Source organism: Eulemur rufifrons, chromosome 2 (assembly GCF_041146395.1).
Source record: "Eulemur rufifrons isolate Redbay chromosome 2, OSU_ERuf_1, whole genome shotgun sequence".
Lineage (NCBI taxonomy): Eukaryota > Metazoa > Chordata > Mammalia > Primates > Lemuridae > Eulemur > Eulemur rufifrons.
Window position 1 is genome coordinate 99,907,440 of NC_090984.1, and position 20,604 is coordinate 99,928,043.

The 20,604-nt window shown below is 38.1% G+C and overlaps 1 protein-coding gene across 2 annotated transcripts in view; it reads left to right on the forward strand.

The window, feature by feature from the left end:
• The first annotated feature begins 374 nt into the window (after positions 1 to 374).
• Positions 375 to 20,604, forward strand: part of RBM25 (RNA binding motif protein 25) — a 52,403-nt gene continuing 32,173 nt past the window's right edge. The window contains exons 1-4 of one of the 2 annotated variants that reach the window (XM_069488476.1): positions 375 to 509; positions 8,233 to 8,353; positions 13,592 to 13,641; positions 15,545 to 15,712. In XM_069488476.1, coding sequence (XP_069344577.1) covers positions 8,248 to 8,353; positions 13,592 to 13,641; positions 15,545 to 15,712 — 324 coding nt within the window. In that variant the 5' untranslated portion in view covers positions 375 to 509; positions 8,233 to 8,247. Of the gene's footprint in view, positions 510 to 8,098; positions 8,121 to 8,232; positions 8,354 to 13,591; positions 13,642 to 15,544; positions 15,713 to 20,604 lie in introns of those variants that run through there. The other variant, XM_069488483.1, reaches the window with a different exon arrangement.

A 20,604-nucleotide genomic window follows, 5' to 3' on the forward strand; every position in this document is an offset into this window, starting at 1 on the left:
CCGGTTATCAGTTCCTCGAACGCCAATGAATCACAGAACAGGATTCTGATCCCTGAAAAACTACGGAAAGTGAGAAACCATCTAAGCCTCGAGGCGTGCCCAGCCGGAACCTTGACCTCAAGATGGCGTCGCGTAGTCGTAAGATTCAATTGGCTCCAATCAAAAATGGCAGGGTGGGTCGTAATTTACAGTTCGAGCCTTTCTAGTCCCCACTGGGCGCTCCTTCTCTATGGTTATTCGTCTCCGCTTGGAGCCAACAGCGGAGACTATCTATATACGTTCTTCTCTATGGTCCTCCGCTCCACGCCCCCGGCCGCAGTGCACGCCGGGCAAGGGGAAGACCTCCAGAAGCTCCCCGCGCAGCGCGGCTGTGTTTGCGGCCTGTGCGAGTAGGCGCTTCGGAACCAGTCTCCCGGGCGAGCGGCGCGCAGAAACCTCGAACCGGTGGAGCCCACTCGTAACCTGGATCACAGAAGACCACGAACACAGTACTGTTTCCTCAGCGGCGGGTGAGTTCACGCCTCTGAACGCGTATGGAAACCAGGAGACCGGGTACCTCTGCTAGGGGAGGAGAAAAAGCCGGGGTGGCTGCCAAAGGGCCGGGGTGGGGTGAGGGGGGGGGGTTAGGATGGGGGAGGGGTCGGGCACGAGGCTTGGGGTTTCTTCGGGCTTGGGGTTTCTTCGCCTCTCTAAGGCCTCAAAAACCAGTGGGCCCAGCCGGAGCCCGTGGAGGCCGAACCTACTGCCTGAGCTTTCCTCTTTGCATTGTCGCCCACTTTCCTTTTTCCTTCCACGTTCCGCCACGGAGTGAATCGTCTCGTCTCGGCCTTTTCTGGGCTCCACGTTAACCAGAACACGATTGCCTTGCATCTGGGGAGCCTTTTCCTAAAGCCCCTTACTTACCCGAGTCTTCCGGGCCTCGGACACACTCATCACAGGCTCTGCCTTGAAGTCAGCCTGCACCCACCCTTTTTAGCGAGGTGCTGGCCACCAACGGATTTCCTTCCCTTCCTCTTGGTCATCTACAGCCCGCAACCAAGTGAACTGCTCCCCCCTACTCCCGTGTAGCTGATGCCTACCTTTCTTAGCACTCTCTTGGCCTGCTTAGGATTGTGATGAGCATTGTCGTCCTGCCCCCTTTCCGCATTGGAGGATGCAGTAAACTATATCGCCATTCATTCTAGGCGATTACTAAGCTCCTCGTTGAAATGTTACTTCTTTCTTCTTTGGTTTTCAATATTGCTTTTTAAATAACGTTTTCAAAATAGATCTAGGAGTATGAAGATTATTTTGAAGTTATGTAGTATGGATTTATATTGCTATGGAAATGCCATTTATCAAAAAGGGGCAAAGTGGAGTCGACCAAAAGGAGGGAAGAGATTGGACTTCTCTTGCAGCAGACTGCTCTAGTGTGAAGTACTGTGTCTTAGGTAGTTGGCAGTAGTGTATAAACAATTTTGTATTGTCTTTGGAGCTCTTATTTTTTAAAGGTTATTTCTAAAAACATTCAGAGGCCTAGAAAGCCATTCAGTTGGTCATCAGTTCCTCATGATTCAAGTAGATGTTATAATATTCTAATTAATTTAATTTTTCTTAAGGCATTGGTTTTCTTCGCCTGTAAAACTAGGATTATAATGGTATTCACTTTATAGGTTATTGGGGTTGGGGTTAATTGAGAAAAACCTATGCAAAATCCTTAATACGGTATCCAGGTAACATAGAGTAAGTGATTAAGTCCATATTAATATTTGTTATTTAAGAATTTTTAGTGAAGTGCAAGAGCCTATATATTCTGAATAGACTTTTGTAAACAAAATTAAAATTGAGTCCTTGAGAAATTCCTTTCTTACTGATATGTTATTACTAGCAAGAGGCATTGTGATACGGTGAAAACAGCCTTTGATTTGGTAATTTCAGGGTAGTGGGGACCTTGGAGTCTCCACCCACTGGTTGTGTGCCTTTGGACTTGTTAGCTTCTTCATTTGTAAAAAGAATGATAAAAATCTACACCAGGTAATTTGGGAATTTAAATGAGAATGTATGATGAAGACTGTTGTAAATAAAAATGTTGATATTTTTATTAAATCATCTTTTTGAGATTAGCACATTTTCTCTTTTTGGTTGCAAAAGTGGATCCTTCTCCCCACCCCTTGTAGAGTACCAAAAGATTTTTAGGAAAAAAATGTCCCACTGTTGCATATAGGCACCATGTATTAATAATGGTTTTGACTAAGTTTTTATATGTTGTGGTTTGCTGTCTTTTTATTCCACTGTGTTGAGGCTCTGGAGATATGTATATCTCCCCTCTCCCCCAGACAGGGTCACTCTGTCACCTGGGCTGGATTGCAGTGGCATCATCATAGCTCACTGCAACCTCAAACTCCTGGGCTCCAGCCATCCTCCTGCCTCAGCCTTCCCAGTAGCTGGGACTACAGGCATGTGCCATTACACCCAACTAATTTTTCAACTCTTTGTAGAGACAGGGTCTTGATCTTGCTCAGGCTGGTGGCTATATTTTTTAATAAGATTAGTCCATGTTAACATTGGGTAACTACTTCAGACCTAATAGGAATTTGGAATTTTCAAGTTAAGTTACCTTTCTGTCCACAAACAAATTGGCAATTTACTTTTCTCATTTATACATGATTTGGAGCAAAATTATTTTGATTATTTTGTAGCTTTGGAGGCAAAAGTAATCGATGAATCTTAACATCTTTGCAGAGATGTTCTGTATACTTTTAAAATTTTCTAATTGTCTTTTCTAATACTACCACTGCCATTCTTGAAAGGGGGTTTGATTCCTTCTTAAAGCTTCTTAAATAGCTTCTCTTCCTTTTTTTAAAATTTGAAATGTGCAAAAAATAAAGGGAAGAATATTTCCACAACCCAGAATTACTGCTTTTTAAAAATTTTTTATTTTGACATAATTTTAAATTTACAAAAAAGTTGCAAGACTAGTACAAAAAATTCTGAAATATCTTTCACCCAGATTCCTCAAATGTTAACATCTTACCAATTTGCTTTATCCTTTCTCCAGTTTTCTTCTGAAATGTTTGGCTAGAAAGTTGCAGACATGATACCCCTTAACCCAGTTAAGTGTGTTACCTAAAAACTAGCACATCTCTTGTTTAAGGATAGTACAATGATCAAAATCAGGAAATTAACATTGATAGAGGTCTAAGACCTAATCTACAGGTCTTAGATTTTGCCAGTTGTCCTGAATTAATAACACATTTTAAAATTTTGTTTCTTCATAAAATCCAGCTCCTGCAGGATGATAACCAACTTTTTAAAAAAGCAGCTTTACGAAGGTGTGGTTCACATATAAAATTCACTTGTAAATGTACGAGTTGTGTACCCATTACCCTGAAGGGATCCTTCCTGCTTGTTTGCAAGTCACACTGTTCTATGGCAGTTCCGGGCAACCACTAATTTTTCTTTGTAGATAGTGTTGTTTTTTAATCGTTGTGAAAATGGTGAAATAACAAAGTGGAAATCTCTCAGATCAGCTCCGTTTTTGGAGATTCGAAACCTTTGAGTATTTTCATGCTTCTGAAAAGCTTTACAGTAAAAGAAATAATTTTGTTAATCAAGCAGTTCCTATTCTTCTTTGGGAATGGAACAAAATAATCCTGGAATAATTCTGCAGACCTGGCTCATAATTGCAAGTAGATGTTTACTGAATGAATGAATGAATGAATGAGTTGTGTGTGAGTGTGTGCTTAGGGGAATCTATGAGTTCATTTTTACCAGAAATTAGGCACGCAATGTACTGATGATGGAGAGCTAGTCTAAAAATCTATCCTGGGTTAAATACTTTGTTTCTATCTGGATAAGTCTGCAATAGAAAAATGCTTGTAAGCAGTATTTTGCTATATTTTGTATATCTATGGTATTCCTCAGGAGTGCAAAAAAAGAATGGTTTGAAAGAATACAGAGAAAAAAGTGGAAAAGAGAAAAGCAAAGTGCATGTATGTGTTGGCTAGTAGAGATAAATGATTTATTTCCCTTTTTTTGACCAAATTTATTGAGATAAAATTTACATACAATGAAATGCATCCATTTTAATTTCAATGAGTTTTAACAAATGCATACACCCTGCTTGACCACCACCACCCTAGAGATGGGGAACACTTCCATCATAGGTATTCATTTTTGTTGTTTGGGACCATAAAGTTTCATATTTAGCAGATCAAGGTGCATTGAACCTTCCAAAAGTAAAACACTTTTAATATTTTTAAAAATGCTACTTAAATCATTTCAGTGCTAATAAAATAACTCTGCATCTCTCTTTTTCCTTAAAGTTCACATGCAATTCCTCACAATCCTATTGGCTACCTTCAAAATATATCAGGAATCCAACAACTTGATACCACTTTCATCACTACCTCCTATTCCTGGCCACCATCTCATCTACCTGGATTATGACAGTAGTCCCTTAGCTTCCATCTTGTTTCCTTCCAGTCTTAAATCAGTGGCCAGTGATACTATTAAAATGTAAATTAAGTAAAAAAAAAAACAAAACACTTTCAGATGTTTTCCATCTTATTCAGAGTAAAAACCAAAATCTTCACAGTATGTTAAAAGCCCTACACTCTCTGAATATCCCCCCCAGATAACACTCAATATTTATACTTGACTTTCCTCATTTGTTCTGTTCAAGTCATACTGTTGGCCTTGCTGGTCCTCCTGCAAACATGCCATGCCCACTTCACTGTCTCTTTGTATTTGTTGTTTCCTTTGCTTGTAAAGTTCTCCCCAGATAGGAATAGAACTTCCTGCCTCAGCCTCTTTCAAATCTTTGAAATCTTCACCTTCATGGTGAGGCCTGATCACCATATTTAAAATAAACCACTCCCTAGCTCTCTTCCCCGCTTTGTTTTTCCACAAAGTATCTACCTTCAATGTCTGTATAAATTAGTATCATAGGAATATTATAATTTGTTTTATTTATCACCTGTAGGTAACAACTGGTAGGCTTTGCTCATTGGTTATAAAAGTTTACTCTCAATCATTTTCACATGGCAAAACATAAAACTGTATGTTGAAATAAGTAGTTGATACTTTCATTTTCTAAAACTGCTTATTTTAACATAAAGTTCTATGTTAAGTGAGCATTAATATTTATCAAAGGTTGGCTGGGCAAGGTGGCTAACACCTGTAATCCTAGCACTCTGGGAGGCAGAGGCAGGAGAATCGCTTTAGCTCAGGAGTTTGATAACACCCTGAGCAAGAGTGAGACCCCATCTCTAATAAAAATAGAAAAATTGGCCAGACACAGTGGCGTGTACCTGTAGTCCCAGCTGCTTGGGAGGCTGAGGCAGGAGGATGGCTTGAGCCCAGGAGTTTGAGGTTGCAGTGAGCTACACAGTGACATCACTGCACTCTAGACTGGGCAACAGAGTGAGACCGTATCTCAACAAAATAAAAAAGACACCTTGTTTAAAAAAAAAAATTTGTGAAAGATCACCAGAAATGTTTGTTTTCTGAATTTCTGTAGGAGGGGCTGTTATCTTAAAGGGGAAAAAAAGGAATATCCCATAATACAGAATTTTATTTTTTAAATATTATTTATATTTTATACTAGTGGGGAAAAAGTGGTTCTAAAGATGAATTCATGCCCCAATCTTATAAACATTGTGAGGCCAGGCGCAGGGCCATTGCTAGCATAGTACCCAAGATGAGGTAGCTTAATAAATTTGTTTATTGAGGTCCTCAGAGTTTGTTTACTGATTGATTCATTAATCAATTTATTTATTCAACAGGTATTAAAATCAACTGCCCTCCTAAGAAACTGCTGAGATAGAGTATTGTAATGATAATACAAGAGCTTCTGTAAGTAGGACAGTAGCCTTCTCTGTTTAAAAAGGAGATACACCCTCTGGAATACTTGTTTTTGTTTTGGGGCAAGAGCATTATGAAAAGATTATTTAAAAACTCAACACATTTACAATCTTTTAATCTTGTGTTTTCCTTGTGTTAATATATGCTGATACCTACCTAATATTTTAAAGCATTTCCAGTCCCTTATTTGTTAAGTACATGAAATCATCCCGGGAATTCCTTTACCTGTAGAGTTTTCTAAATATTTTAAGTATACTGTATTTTCTGAAGTTGAAGTTTAGATTTTATAGAATATTGTATTATCCTAATTACTAAGTCAAAGGAACAGTTGGAGGAAGAACACTTGTGAGCACAAAGGTCTTGCTTTTCTGTTTTAAAGAAATGTTTAATACACAGGTAAAAAGATACTCAACCTCATTAGTGATAAGGGAAATGTAAATTGAAATAACAGCATTTTTAGTTATATTGTTGTAAGTTTAACACTGATTTATTCCAGTGAAGGTGAGGAAAGGGCATACCTATGTACGGGTGGTGGGAATATAAATTTGTACACCAGTTTTGGGTGATGATTTGGAGGTAAAGTGTAGATACATACATATAGTACTAATCTGTATGGTAGAATTACCTGCACAGATGCATATGATTGGTTATGTGCCTAATAAGTCCAAGAATGTTCAACATTATTTGTAAGACCTAAAAAGTGGAGCCAACTATTAATGTTTTATGTCTGTATTGTAATAATTTACTGCATTACAAAAACTGGAATAACATTTTATGAACGGACATGAAGAGATGTCAGTGATGATAGAGAAATTCATGTGACGGCATATCATGATTACATTGTAAAAAAACACAAATTATTATATATTAGTTTTTATGGAAAGATATTTAGAAGAACACAGCAGTGTATACCAAACTATTGGGGTTAGGGAGCAAGGAAGTGGAAGACTTGCACTTTTTATTTCCTCTCTTCTGAAGGGTGAGTAAAACAATTATAAAACACGAAAGAGAGAAAATAGTGGAGAAAAAAATTTTTAAATAGCTTTTATCAACTCTAGGCTTCACTTGCAGAGTAGGGGAATTTCATTTATGGGTTGGGAAGTTTTCCTGCTGTCCCAACAGATATATCTCCTATTTATCAAATCACTAAATTTAGAGGGATGAATGATAGGGGAATCCTCCCACTTATTTTGGCTACTTTTTTGTTTGTTTTGTTTTTTGAGACAAGGTCTCAGTTTGTTGCCTGGGTTAGAGTGCAGTGGCATCATCATAACTCAGTTGCAAATTCAGCCTCAAACTCCTGGGCTCAAGAGTAATCCTCCTGCCTCGGCCTCCTGAGTACCTGGGACTATAGGCATGTGCCAGCATGCCTGGCTAATTTTTAAATTTTTTGTAGAGATGAGGTCTAGCTGTTGTTGCCCAGGCTCGAACTCCTGGCCTCATGTAGTCCTGCTGCTTCAGTCTCCTAAGTTGCTGGGATTACAGGTGTGAGCCACTGCCCAGCTGCTTTTTTTTTTAAATTGGTACACAGAACCCTACTAGGACATCCTAACATTGTTTTCTACTTTTTCCGATATTTCTGGATGCTTAAGTATGTCAACAAAAACAAAATTTTGTAGGAGGAAAAATTTTAAATACTTCTGTTCATTTAGCTAAAGGACAGTTTCCTTTAATGTTACAAACTAAACAAAACAGTTAAATATGTTCTTACATCTTTAAAAATCAAATGTTAGCTTCTGATTCTTAAATTTGATTCAAGAATTGATAAGAGGTTTACTTTTAAGTTTAAGAAAAATTACGACTTCTTATTGTCAAAAGTTGTATGTTCTCTTTATATTTAAGTTGTTACTGTATTACCTGATGTCGGCAGTTTTTCTCTCCCAGGTGTGTAGTTTACAGACACATTTGTCCTTTAGGAACTGGCCAAGATTGAATCAACAAATACTGTGTAACCTTTTAAATTTAGTTTTCAGGGTGCTGATTGGTATTTAAAAAATAAATGCATCAGAACACTTAAAAAAAAAAAAAACCTGTTAGATACCGTCTGAATTCTGAGTTTGGTTTAAAAAGATTCGTTGATGTATGGCATTTAATTTTTGGATATTAACTGAACCTCAAAATTTTTTTCTTCCTTTATATGTATTCCCACATGATTGTAGGAGTCTATCCTGAATTTAGATCGTGTACATTTTGGCAACTTATTTTAGAAAAGATCTAAGTTTTAAAAATTCTCAATGGACAGACAGAGAAAAGAGGGTCTTTGCCAACTCCTTTGGGTAAGAAAACTTTAGAATTTTGCAGATACTCTAAAAATGAAGGCAAACAAACCAGGCATATCAAGTTGTGAAGTTTTCAAATAAAATGATTTGTCATGGTTTTTTTCTTTAGACCGCTGCAGTAAGAATGTCTTTCCCCCCTCATTTGAATCGCCCTCCCATGGGAATCCCAGCACTCCCACCAGGGATCCCACCCCCACAGTTTCCTGGCTTTCCTCCACCTGTACCTCCAGGTAAGTTTATTGATACTGTTTTTTGTCTTGTACTTTTGTCATTATGATATTACTTTAGGAAAATTTTATGTATGTGACTATGTTAGTATTAAAGATGTCTCTCAGCATCACTCTGGAAATGATGGAGTCTCATTTTTTTATGGCTTTAGTTTCTATACATGGCTAAGTATCAAAATCATCTGGGATGTTTAAACAGTTTACAAGAGTTGGTTCATAGCATGTAGGTTACAAACAGCTGATCTATTTTATTTTATTTTTATTTTTAATTTTTTATTATTTAGTTAGTTTTTGACAAGAGTCTTGCTCTGTCACCCCAGGTAGAGTGCAGTGGGGCCATCATAGTTCACTGCAACTTCAAACTCCTGAGTTTAAGCACATCCTCCTGCCTAAGCCTTCCTAGTAGCTGGGACTACAGGTGCATGCCATGACACCCGGCTAATTTTTCTTTTTTAGTAGAGTCAGGGTCTCACTCTTGCTTAGGCTGGACTTGAACTCCTGAGCTCAAGCAATCCTCCTGCCTCAGCCCTCCCAAAGTGCTAATATTATAGGCGTGAGCCACTGTGCCTGGCCGTGTGTTTTAGATTCGACTACTCCTTAATTTTGAAGTAGGCAGTTTACTGCTGTAGGCTGAGCTTTGGGGACCTTCCATACTTGTGGTCTGAAAAGCCACAAGATAAGCATGACAGTTTTTGTGGAATATCATTTTAAACTTCAAGAATTTGGGGGAGGCTGGTCCGGTGGTAGTGGATTACCAGAACTTGCTAACATTAGTGTCACTAAAGTTGGTATACAACCCGCCACTGCCAAATTTGACTAGCTTTAAATAAATAAATAAACAAATAAGAATTTGGGGGGAAATCATAATTTTAAAAATCAATAATTATGTATGCATTGTGGAGTCAAATGCAGTTTTTTACAAATACTTTTAAACATTTATACTTATCAGTGCTACTTTAAGTTGTGTTTCTAGATAATCATGGATGTGTATTTGTTGTTATTTGCTACCAGAAGAGTGTTGTAAAAGTTTACTATTGGTTTATTATCCCATGTCTAACAGTTAAAGAATTTTAAACAGTAACGTAGCTGCTCCATAATGGACCATAAATAGACTAAATACTGCTGAAGGGGAGGTTGAGAAAATAATGTTAGCAGAAAACTGAATAAAGTAGTTATCAGCAATCAAACAGAATAATAACTATAGAAGGAAAGTGTTCATTTGAGCAACAATTTTTTTCTTTCATTCATATATCCTGATTTTATTTATATGTTTTTAGTCTCAGTGCAGAGCTGTTGATAGACCTTACTATGACCATGATGCAAAGCCCAGGTGTTGTAGGAGTTATAGGGAAGATAATTTACTTTGTATTTCTTTGTGAAGAAATTTAAGGGATTTGAAGTGAAGCTTAATCACTTACACAAAATCAGGAGAGGTGAGAAATGGAAAAATCCATGCTTTAATTTCCTTACCAGTATGTTGGGTTTATAGAAAAGATTTTAAATTTCTTTGAATTTTTAAAGAAAAAATACTAAGTGTAACACTTAAAGATGAATGTTATTGGGATAAGTGGGATATGTTTCTCCCAAGGGTACTTACTCTCTATGTATCTTTTTTGTTTTTGGTTTTGTTTTTGGTTTTTTTGGTGAGCGGGGCTGGGGGTGGGGAGACAGAAGATCTTGCTCTGTTGCCTGGACTCTGTTGCCTGGACGTGAGGGCAGTGGCATCATCATAGCTCCCTGCAACCTCAAACCCCTGGGCTGAAATGACCCTCCCACCTCATCCTCCCGGATGGCTGGGACTACAGGAGCATGCTACCATGCCTGGCTAATTTTTGTATTTTTTGTAGAGAAGGGGTCTTGCTATGTTGCTCAAGCCGGCCTTGAACTCCAGACCTCAAGCAATTCTCCCACCTTGGCCTTCCAAAGTGCTAGGATTACAGTTGTGAGCCACCACACCCAGCTCTTATCTTTGAATATGGGTTGATAGACCCTAAAATGAGTTTTTTAGTATTTTTTGTTGCTCGTTTGAGTGATGGCATACTAACGTGGGCATTTATTCACAGTGTGATAATGCTGTTATAATTCTGATTCCATTTGTAACAGTATACAATACCATTTCTGTTTAGGAAAACATACTTTACCTGGCTGATAAATTTGACTTCAGTTCCAGCTCAGTCACTGTCTGCTTTCTGTGTACGGCATCAGTAGTATGCTAAACCACTGTAATAATTCAAAACCGCAATACTAGTCTTCATGTATAGTTTTCTTCTTTTGCCTCTGAGTACAGTTAAGTGAACTCTGAGATAACGTATGTGGTGATGACAGTATACATTAAATTACAAAATAAATTTGAGAAATAGCCATTATTTTTCCTTAAAAAGCAATACATATATACAGAAAACAGTTTTCCCCCTAGCATTCCTTAGTTACCTTCCCCAAAGGCTGCCTTTCTTAATCAGTTTCTAGTGTATCTCTCTCCAGAGATATGCTATGCGTTTTCTAATATGTTTGCTTATATTTACTCTTTCCTCACTTATTTTTTGAAAAAACTCAAATGGTTTCATACTGTTCACATTTTGTGCACTTTGCTCTTTTCCACTTCAGCATGCATAGATCTTAAATGAAGCAGTGTATTTTTCAATGTCAATTCTGTGCAATAGCATGAAATTAGTAAGTTAGAATAGGAAACATACTGTTAAACTTTGAGTAACTGTAAAGGGAAAAATTTTTTTCAAGATGTCGTTTTGTGAATGTTTTCTTTAACAGAAAGTTTACACATAGATTACAGTTGATAAATGGAGTGTTTTTGTTTTGTAAAGTTAAGGTGAAAAATTTAGATACAACTTGATTTAGTTTTAAGTGGGTTCACATTAAATTATCTCGATTTCACAAGCACTTTGAGGAAATAGAATTGAGGAAACTGAAACTGGGGTTAAAGTGCTTGCCCAAGGTTGCATAACTAAAAGTTGATAGAACCAAGAATTGAACCCTAATTTGATTCTGAAGTCTCTTTTTTCTGTTTTGCAGTTTGCTGTATCCATATTGATAGGAATCTTGATTCGTACCTTTTAAAAATCATAATGTGAAAACTGAAATTATGTTAAATGAATTATCAGAAAATAAAGGGGCCCGGCGCAGAGGCTCACACCTGTAATCCTAGCACTCTAAGAGTCTGAGGCAGGAGGATTGCTTGAGGCCAGGAGTTGGAGACCAGCCTGAACAAGAGGAGAACCCTGTGTCTACTAAAAATAGAAAAATTAGCTGGACGTGGTGGCGAGAGCCTGTAGTCCCACCTACTTGGGAGGCTGAGGCAATAGGATCGCTTGACCCCAGGAGTCCAGGAGTTTGAGGTTGCAGTGAGCTATGATGACACCACTGCACTCTACCCAGGCGACAGCGTGAAACTCTGTCTCAAAAAACAAAAAAGAAAATAAAGGGATAGTATTAAATGTTTCAGGATTTGTTACCAGTCTTAGATGGTAAATAATCTTAAATTGTTATTAAATTTGAACTGAAGGGTAATTTCAGACCTTAAGCTATTTGGAAGCATTTAATAATTTATGTTCGGAATGTTTAATTTTTCTTTCATCGCAACCTTTTCCTCAGTTCTCAAATAATACAGTTTTGTCCTTAGTTTTGTAAATAAGGAAGAACCCAAAGCTATTAATTAGTAAACAATGCAGTTGAAAGCAAATACCCCTCAGTTGTCAGTGGTAAATACCCCGCTGAGAGCTCCTAAACCCTCAGAATGAGTTATTCAGAGCAGCAAATGCTTGTCTTAAGAGATTGGTTTCCTCTTTGATAGTGGCTGAGATTACCAATGTGACCCCCCCTTTTTTTTAATTTAAATTAGAGACAGGGTCTTGCTCTGTTGTCCAGGCTGGAGTGTAGTTGCATGATTATAGCTCACTGTATCCTCCAACTCCTGGGCTCAAGTGATCCTCCCCTCTCAGCCTCCCAGGTAGCTAGAACTACAGGTGTGGGCCACTGTGCCCCAGCTATTTGTGTGTGCGCATGTGTGTGTATGTGTAGACGAAGTCTTCACTATATTGCCCAGGCTGGTCTTGAACTCCTGGCCTCATGTGATTCTCTCACCTCGGCCTCCCAAAGCACCAGAATACAGGCATCAGGATACAGCTGCCACACCTGGCTGTTGATCTCGGTTTTTGCATGATTTTTATTTTTTGTGAAAGAGTCTGGAATAACAGGATTCTTAGGTTTTCAGATTAATTTCTCATTTGATACTTAAAAAAAAACTTTTCAAAGGATTTGCTTTTACTTTATGTGACAAAATTGTATATATTTGTTGTGTACAACATGTTGTTTTGAAATATATATGCATTGTGGATGGCTAAATTGAGCTAATTTACATATGCATTACTTCACATGCTTTTTTTTTTTGTAGTGCAAACACTTAAAAATCTAATCTTGGCAATTTCGAAGACTATAGTACATTGTTAACTGTAGTCAACCATGTTGTACAATGTATTTTTACTTGTAAAGGATTCATTAATTCCATTGTTCACCCATAAAGTGAACCTGTATGTGTTTGTGAAAAGTGCTGGTTTTGAGGATCACTGAACCATATAAACATGAATGGATCACTATCTAGAATTTTATTATTCCTTAAGCCAAAAGCATGTTGTGGTAGCTGTTTTGCTTTCAGAATAGGAGTTTTTGTAAGTTTATGTAGATTGACCTGATACCATGTTGCTTTTGAAAGCAAGACATTATTCATCAATATTTTATTTTCATTTGTGCTAGATTTGCACTTACGTTATTTATGAATGAGGATACTTATTTGTATGTAGTTCTTGTAGCATACAGTTATTTATAATGCTATTCTTTTTTTTTTTTCCTATTTTATTATTATTATTATTTTTTGAGACAGAATCTTGCTCTGTTGCCCTGGCTAGAGTGCCGTGGCGTCAGCCTAGCTCCCAGCAACCTCAAATTCCTGGGCTTAAGCAATCCTTCTGTCTCAGCCTCCCGAGTAGCTGGGACTACAGGCATGTGCCACCATGCCCAGCTAATTTTTTCTATATATTTTTAGTTGTTCAGCTAATTTCTTCCTATTTTTAGTTGAGACGGGTCTCGCTCTTGCTCAGGCTGGTCTTGAACTCCTGACCTCGAGCGATCCACCCGCCTCGGCCTCCCAGAGTGCTAGGATTACAGGCGTGAGCCACTGCACCTGGCCTATAATGCTATTCTTAAGACTCATTATGCTTTTTTGTTTTTTAGGAACCCCAATGATTCCTGTACCAATGAGCATTATGGCTCCTGCTCCAACTGTGAGTATAATTGAAAGGAAAAATTAAAAGTTATGGTAGTGCTAGTGCTTTGGAAGCTAAACAACTTGATAAACTTAAATAAATTATTTACAAATGTTTAAAAGAATAACAAGAGAGTGAGAGCACCCATGCATTTTATACCACTTGTTTGAATAAGTATCATATTCACTCAGCTGTGCATATATGCAATTGCCCCTAAAATATGCTCCCTAGATAATTTTATGATTTTTTTTCCCCTTACTCTCTTAATCCTTCATATACTTATTATTACAGATTTAGGACTTTGTCTTATTTATTTATTTATTTATACATACATACATACATAGTCTCACTCTATTGCCTTGGCTGGAGTGCAGTGGCATCATCATAGCTCACTGCAATCTCAAATTCCTGGGCTCAACCAGTCTTCCTGCCTCAGCCTCCTAAGTAGCTGGAACTATAGGCGCAAGCCACAACACCTGGATAATTTTTTATATTTTCAGTTGAGACAGGGGTCTCGCTTCCTCAGGCTGGTCTCAAACTCCTGAGTTCAAGAGAGCCTCCTGCCTCACTTGGCCTCCCAGAGTGCTAGGATTATAGGACTTTGGCTCTTTTATCATTTCCTCATCTTATCTTGGTCCTGGGAGATGGAAGAATGATCTTTCTAATCTCTTGAAAGAATGCAGGAATGATCCTTGGAAAAATTTAAATTTTGCAATGAAATTTGTGTTGAGTACCTTTCTGCTCCCACCTCCCTAATTTTTAGCCCTCTCAAAGCTATTAATATTTTCATTTGTAGTCTTTTCTGTCCTTAAGTATGATGTTTTCAAGCTTTATAAAGCTTTACTAAAGCGTTCTCCTGAAGTGTTCTATTTTTCATTCTTAGGTCCTGAATCTTAATTGTCCACATTTATCAGAGCTTCTGAACACTGCAAGCATCTTTTAAAGAATGCTGGTGCATGAATAATAATAACTCTCTTAACTTGTGTTTAGCCAGAATTTTTCTTTGAATTAATTGGTATGATAGTCTTCATTTGGAATTCTATGAGGGAGGGTAGATCTCATTACTTCCTCAACTTTTTAAAAATATCTGTGGGTTTTGAAAAGGGAGGGGAATGTTATTCATAGTAAAAGGGAGAGAGGAACTACATGGGTAAATGGGAATCTGCTGGAAGGCAGACTACTAAGATTTGGTTCTGCAGCCCAAGGAGAATCCAGTTTTTCTTGTATTGGACACCCATAGCTGGGATATTTTGAAAAGCCTTCCCAGGGCAGGTACTCTTACCCCTTTTATTTCAGGCCAGGAAGAGGTAGAATTTGGGGTTGGAGCAGCTCCCTTAGTTCACCACTGTTTATTCAGTGCCTAGTGAGGGTGTTTTGTTGAATTTGGTGTCAAGTACAACAATCTTCCTCTGGGAAGTTGAAAGCTATAAAGGGAAAATAAGATAGGAACATAAATAACTGAAGAAAGGCAAAATGTAAGTGGGGAGAGTGCTAAGGGGTGTTTGAATAGTCTGCCAGAGGATTAACAGGGATAATTGAAATTTTTTATACTGGTGCTGAGAGTACAGTTGTGAAAAAACTTCCTGGATATAGTTGAGAGTTTTAAATGGTTTATGATGTCTTAAAATTTAAAAATTATGTCTTAAAATTGTCTTAGCTATTTTTATTTGCCTTTTCAAGTTTTTTTTTTTCAGAAGAAAGTTAATCTATTAATAGTATTGCAAGTTTACTTGTCATGAGTAAGTTTAGATTAATGAAATGTGCCATGTGTTTTAGAAACTTTAGATTAAATATGCAAGAATGCAGAAGCTTAAATTTATATGCGATATATTTACTATGAAATTGATGTTTTAACCTAATGTTGCATTATATGATAGGAAATTTAATTGCTTGATAAATTTTATTGCCTTTTATCACCTAGGTCTTAGTACCTACTGTGTCCATGGTTGGAAAGCATTTGGGAGCAAGAAAGGATCATCCAGGCTTAAAGACTAAAGAAAATGATGAAAATTGTGGTCCTACCACTACGGTTTTTGTTGGCAATATTTCTGAGAAAGCCTCAGACATGCTTATAAGACAGCTACTAGCGGTAAGTTAAACTGTTCTCATTAAAAAATTTTTTATTGTAAATTTCAAACTTAGGAAAAGCAGAAAGAGGACTCTGAATCATTATTTTCTCTGAACTTTTTATTTGAAAAATTTCAATCCTGTAAAAAAGGTAAACATACTTATATTTACCTAGACTCATCAATGAACGTATTTTAGTACATTTACCTTATCTCTATATACACACATACACCATACACACTTTCATTTTTGCTGAATAATTGGAGAGTTAGTTGCAAGATAACATTTCACTTCTGAATCCTTTGTGTTTTCCTTAAGAATCTCCTACATAGTCACAATGCCATTATCACACTTGAGAAATTTAAGGCTGATATAGTTAATTAATACATATATACTTTTTTTTTGTTTTTTTTTTGAGACAGAGTCTTGCTGTGTTGCCCGGGCTAGAGTGCTGTGACATCAGGCTAGCTCACAGCAACCTCAAACTCCTGGGCTCAAGCAGTCCTGCCTCAGCCTCCCGAGTAGCTGGGACTACAGGCATGCACCACCATGTCTGGCTAATTTTTTCTGTATAGATTTTTAGCTGTCCAAATCTTTTCTTTCTATTTTTAGTAGAGACGTGATCTCGCTCTTGCTCAGGCTGGTCTTGAACTCCTGACCTCGAGCGATCCACCCGCCTCGGCCTCCCAGAGTGCTAGGATTACCGGCGTGAGCCACCACGCCCGGCCTACGTGTATGCTTAATGGCTATAGTAGGTATTTTTTGGTTTTGATTTGTGATCCAGTGAAGGATTTTGTGTTGCATTTCGTCATGTTGCCTCTTTAGACAGCTGCTTTTTAAGGGATGAGGGGGAGTCTTATTCTTTTCCCTGGCTAGAGTACAGTGGCGTGATCATAGTCACTGCAGCCTCAAACTCCTGGGCTCGAGCAATCCTCCTGCCTCAGCCTCCTGAGTAGCTGGGGCTACAGGCATGCACCACCACCAGCTAATTTTTCTATATTTAATAGAGATGATGTTTCGCTCTTTCTCAGGCTGATCTCAAACTCCTGCGCTCAGACGGTTCCCCCACCTCGGCCTTCCAGAGTGCTAGGATTACAGGCGTCAGCCACCACACCTGGCTAACTTCTTTAGTGTAGAACATTTCCCTTCCTTTTTCCTTGATTTGTTTATTTTGTATTTGTATTCCATTACGTTGGCTTTTTTTTTTTTGTTGTTGTTGTTGTTGTTGAGACAGAGTCTCACTTTGTTGCCCAGGCTAGAATGAGTGCCGTGGCGTCAGCTTAGCTCACAGCAACCTCATACTCCTCGGCTTAAGCGATCCTCCTGCCTCAGCCTCCCAAGTAGCTGGGACTACAGGCATGCGCCACTATGCCCGGCTAATTTTTTTATATAGATTTTTAGTTGTCCATATAATGTCTTTCTATTTTTAGTAGAGACAGGGTCTCGCTCAGGCTGGTCTCGGACTCCTGACCTTGAGCGATCCACCCGCCTCGGCCTCCCAGAGTGCTAGGATTACAGGCGTGAGCCACCGCGCCCGGCCCGTTGGCATTTTTGAAGAGTCCAAATCTTTTGTAGAATGTCTGTCCCAATTTGTATTTGACTGATTGTTTGCTCATAGTTAGATTGAGAATTAAATGTTTTTTGTAACAGTGTTTCATTGGTGAGGCATTCTTCTCAGTGTAGCATAGCAAGAGACACATATTTCTTAGTCCTATTTTTGGTGATGTTAAATTACTTGGTTAAGGTGGTCAGATCTCTCTACAGTAAGAGTACCTTTCCCTCTTATAAGTAATCCCTTGGTTAATATTTTAAGATTACATGAGTCCTTCTCCCAGTAACGTTTAAAACAATTTTAGCATCTAATGATGATTGATTCCTTTTAAAGTTTTTATTCTGAGCAGGAATAATACTAAATTCTTTAGATTTGGTAGTTATTGATTTTCTTTTTTGTCTTTGCTTTAAAAATTTTATCTTGGTCGGGTGAGGTGGCTCATGCCTGTAATCCTAGCACTCTGGGAGGTGAAGGCGGGAGGATAGCTCAAGCTCAGGAGTTCGAGACCAGCCTGAGCACGAGCGAGACCCCATCTCTACTAAAAATAGAAAGAAATGGTCTGGACAGCTAAAAATATATAAAAAAATTAGCCGGGCATGGTGGCGCATGCTTGTAGTCCCAGCTACTCGGAAGGCTGAGGCAGAAGGACTGCTTGAGCCCAGGAGGAGTTTGAAGTTGCTGTGAGCTAGGCTGATGCCATGGCACTCTAGCCCGGGCAACAGAGTGAGACTTTGTCTCCAAAAAAAAAAAAAAAAAAAAAAATTTATCTTGGTGATGCAGGCACATTACATTATTAAGTGAAATAATGCTGCATAATTTTATAATGAAAAAATAATAGTTCTTGTACTCCCTCCTTAATTGCCACTATTTCTTGGAGAAGTTATTTTTAAATCTTTTCCTTCTTTGTTTTATAAGTAATATACATTATGGTGATTTGCTTTTTGTAAATTGTGAGATCTGCATTAAATGTTTAGAAAACAAACACCCGCAAAACCCAGCTTTGTCAAAGCCTAATATTTTATGATAGTAGCTTCAGGTTTTTTTTCCAAAGAAATATAACACTGCAATTAAAAGCCCTAATTCCCATTTCTTATTTCTCTTCCAAAACATATTCTACTATCCTATGTTTGGTGTGTAGCATTGCTGTGCATATTTTTATCTTTAATTACATATTATATATTCATAAAAATATATAAGTTTTAACTCTGTATTCCTCTACAGTTTCTTTTTTTTTATATGTGGCTCTACTTGATTTACTTTTCACTGTTGTATACTTTGTGTTATAGAAATACAAGGCCGGGCGCGGTGGCTCACGCCTGTAATCCTAGCACTCTGGGAGGCCGAGGTGGGCGGATCGTTTGAGCTCAGGAGTTCGAGACCAGCCTGAGCAAGAGTGAGACCCCATCTCTACTAAAAATAGAAAGAAATTATTTGGACAGCTAAAAATATATATAGAAAAAATTAGCCGGGCATGGTGGTGCATGCCTGTAGTCCCAGCTACTCGGGAGGCTGAGACAGGAGGATCGCTTGAGCTCAGGAGTTTGAGGTTGCTGTGAGCTAGGCTAATGCCACGGCACTCACTCTAGCCTGGGCAACAGAGTGAGACTCTGTCTCAAAAAAAAAAAAAAAAAAAAAAGAAATACACCATAAATTCTTAATTTTCTGTTGATGTTCATATGCATTGTTTGCAGTTTTGGGTATTATGTTTTACTTTATTACTATTTTTTTCATGGGCATTCATTTATTTCACAATCAATTATCATTACATTTTAGGCTGAGAGAGGAAGGAGTCATGCACCACTGCTATTCCGTTGTCTTTCAGACAGAATTAGAATCCAGGTTCTAATTGCCTTTAAGATTGGGATCAGAGTCAAAAGAGGTTGACTGCTGCTGCTGGGTGTTGGGAGCTGCTTGGGAGAAGGGCAGAAAACAGGCGTGGAGCTGACCATGGAGGGTTATCTTCCAGGGCTTCCATGTGGGTACCTGAGGATCCTTCCTGATAAACATGTGTGGTGGGGTGGTGGATTTTACCACAGGTCCTCAAGGTGAACAGGAATGGTACAGACCTGGGACTGGTACTTGGGAATTGGAAGGATGACCCTTCTGCACAGAGAGCACCTGCAAAGATGTTCTTGTGCCTGTATCACAGAATCTCTTTGTAGGGCCTCTCCATAGGGATAGGGCCAGGGTTAACTCTTTGACTTCTGGTTGGCCTCATGAGTAGTCCAGTATGAATGCTGCATCGTTGGAGACGTTGTTGCCTGCTCTTCCTTATGCCACTCTGTTTGAGACACTGAGCAATTGCTTTAGACAGTTCATGATTCTAGTTCCTTAATTTGTCACATTTAAGAAATTCACAGTCTTTTAGGAAACTTCTGGGATCTCCTGGGCACTTCAAGTTTTAATTAACTGGTTAGACAGTTTTCTGGTTTCTTGGTTTCATTTTTCTCCTATACTTCCAGGGAGTTTCTAGTAATTTTATTCTGAAGTCTGACTCCATTTTTCCTTCTGAGTTTTCTCCTGAGATTCTTTTTATTGTAGCCACAGGGCCTAATCCAGGGTCTGCAGAGAACTAGCACTTAGTCTACCCTAATGGAATCTAGGAGAATCACAATGTGCTCAAGTGTAGAAATATGTTTGCTTCTCTCTGCTTCTGGCAGTCTTCCTGTTTTACTGTATTCTTGCTGCTATCATGTCTTCCTAGGTGTATGTGAAAAAAATTTCACATGTTCTGTTAGGAGTAGAATTCCTGATTCTTAGGGCATGCTTATCTTCAGCTTTACAAGATAATGCCAGTATTTTGCAAAGTCGTCATACCAATTTATACTTACTGCAGGAGTGTCTAAGTTTCCATTCTTGTATATCTTATTTAAGCACTTTGTGTTTAGACTTTTAAATTAGTTGTTAATCTGATAAGATGTGAAATGTCTCGTTCCTGTTTTGATTTGTCCTTTCTTTACACTTTTGGTCTTATCTGTTTTCTTGTTATTATGGTAGATGAGGCCTGAACTCTTTTATATGTCCCAGTCTCCCTTCCCCAATTTCACAATTTAACAAAATTGTTTACCAGTGTTATAATTACTATGACTGGTAAATAGTTTTGCCAGAACCAAGTCATGTACTAGGATTGCATTTTTTTCTTGTACAACTCTTTGCTCTCCCTGAGAGATTATTAGTTGCTTTATTCTTTCACGTTTATGGTTTTTTATAAATGTATTAAAATTTTCAAACTTTTCCATCAGTTTTGCTGTAAACCTGCCCTTTTTTCTCCAATTACTAAAATGTTTCAAGAAAGCTATTAGTTTCCCTTCTTTTCTAGAGGTTCTCCTGCCAGATCCCTCTGTTCTTCTCAGCTGTTCATT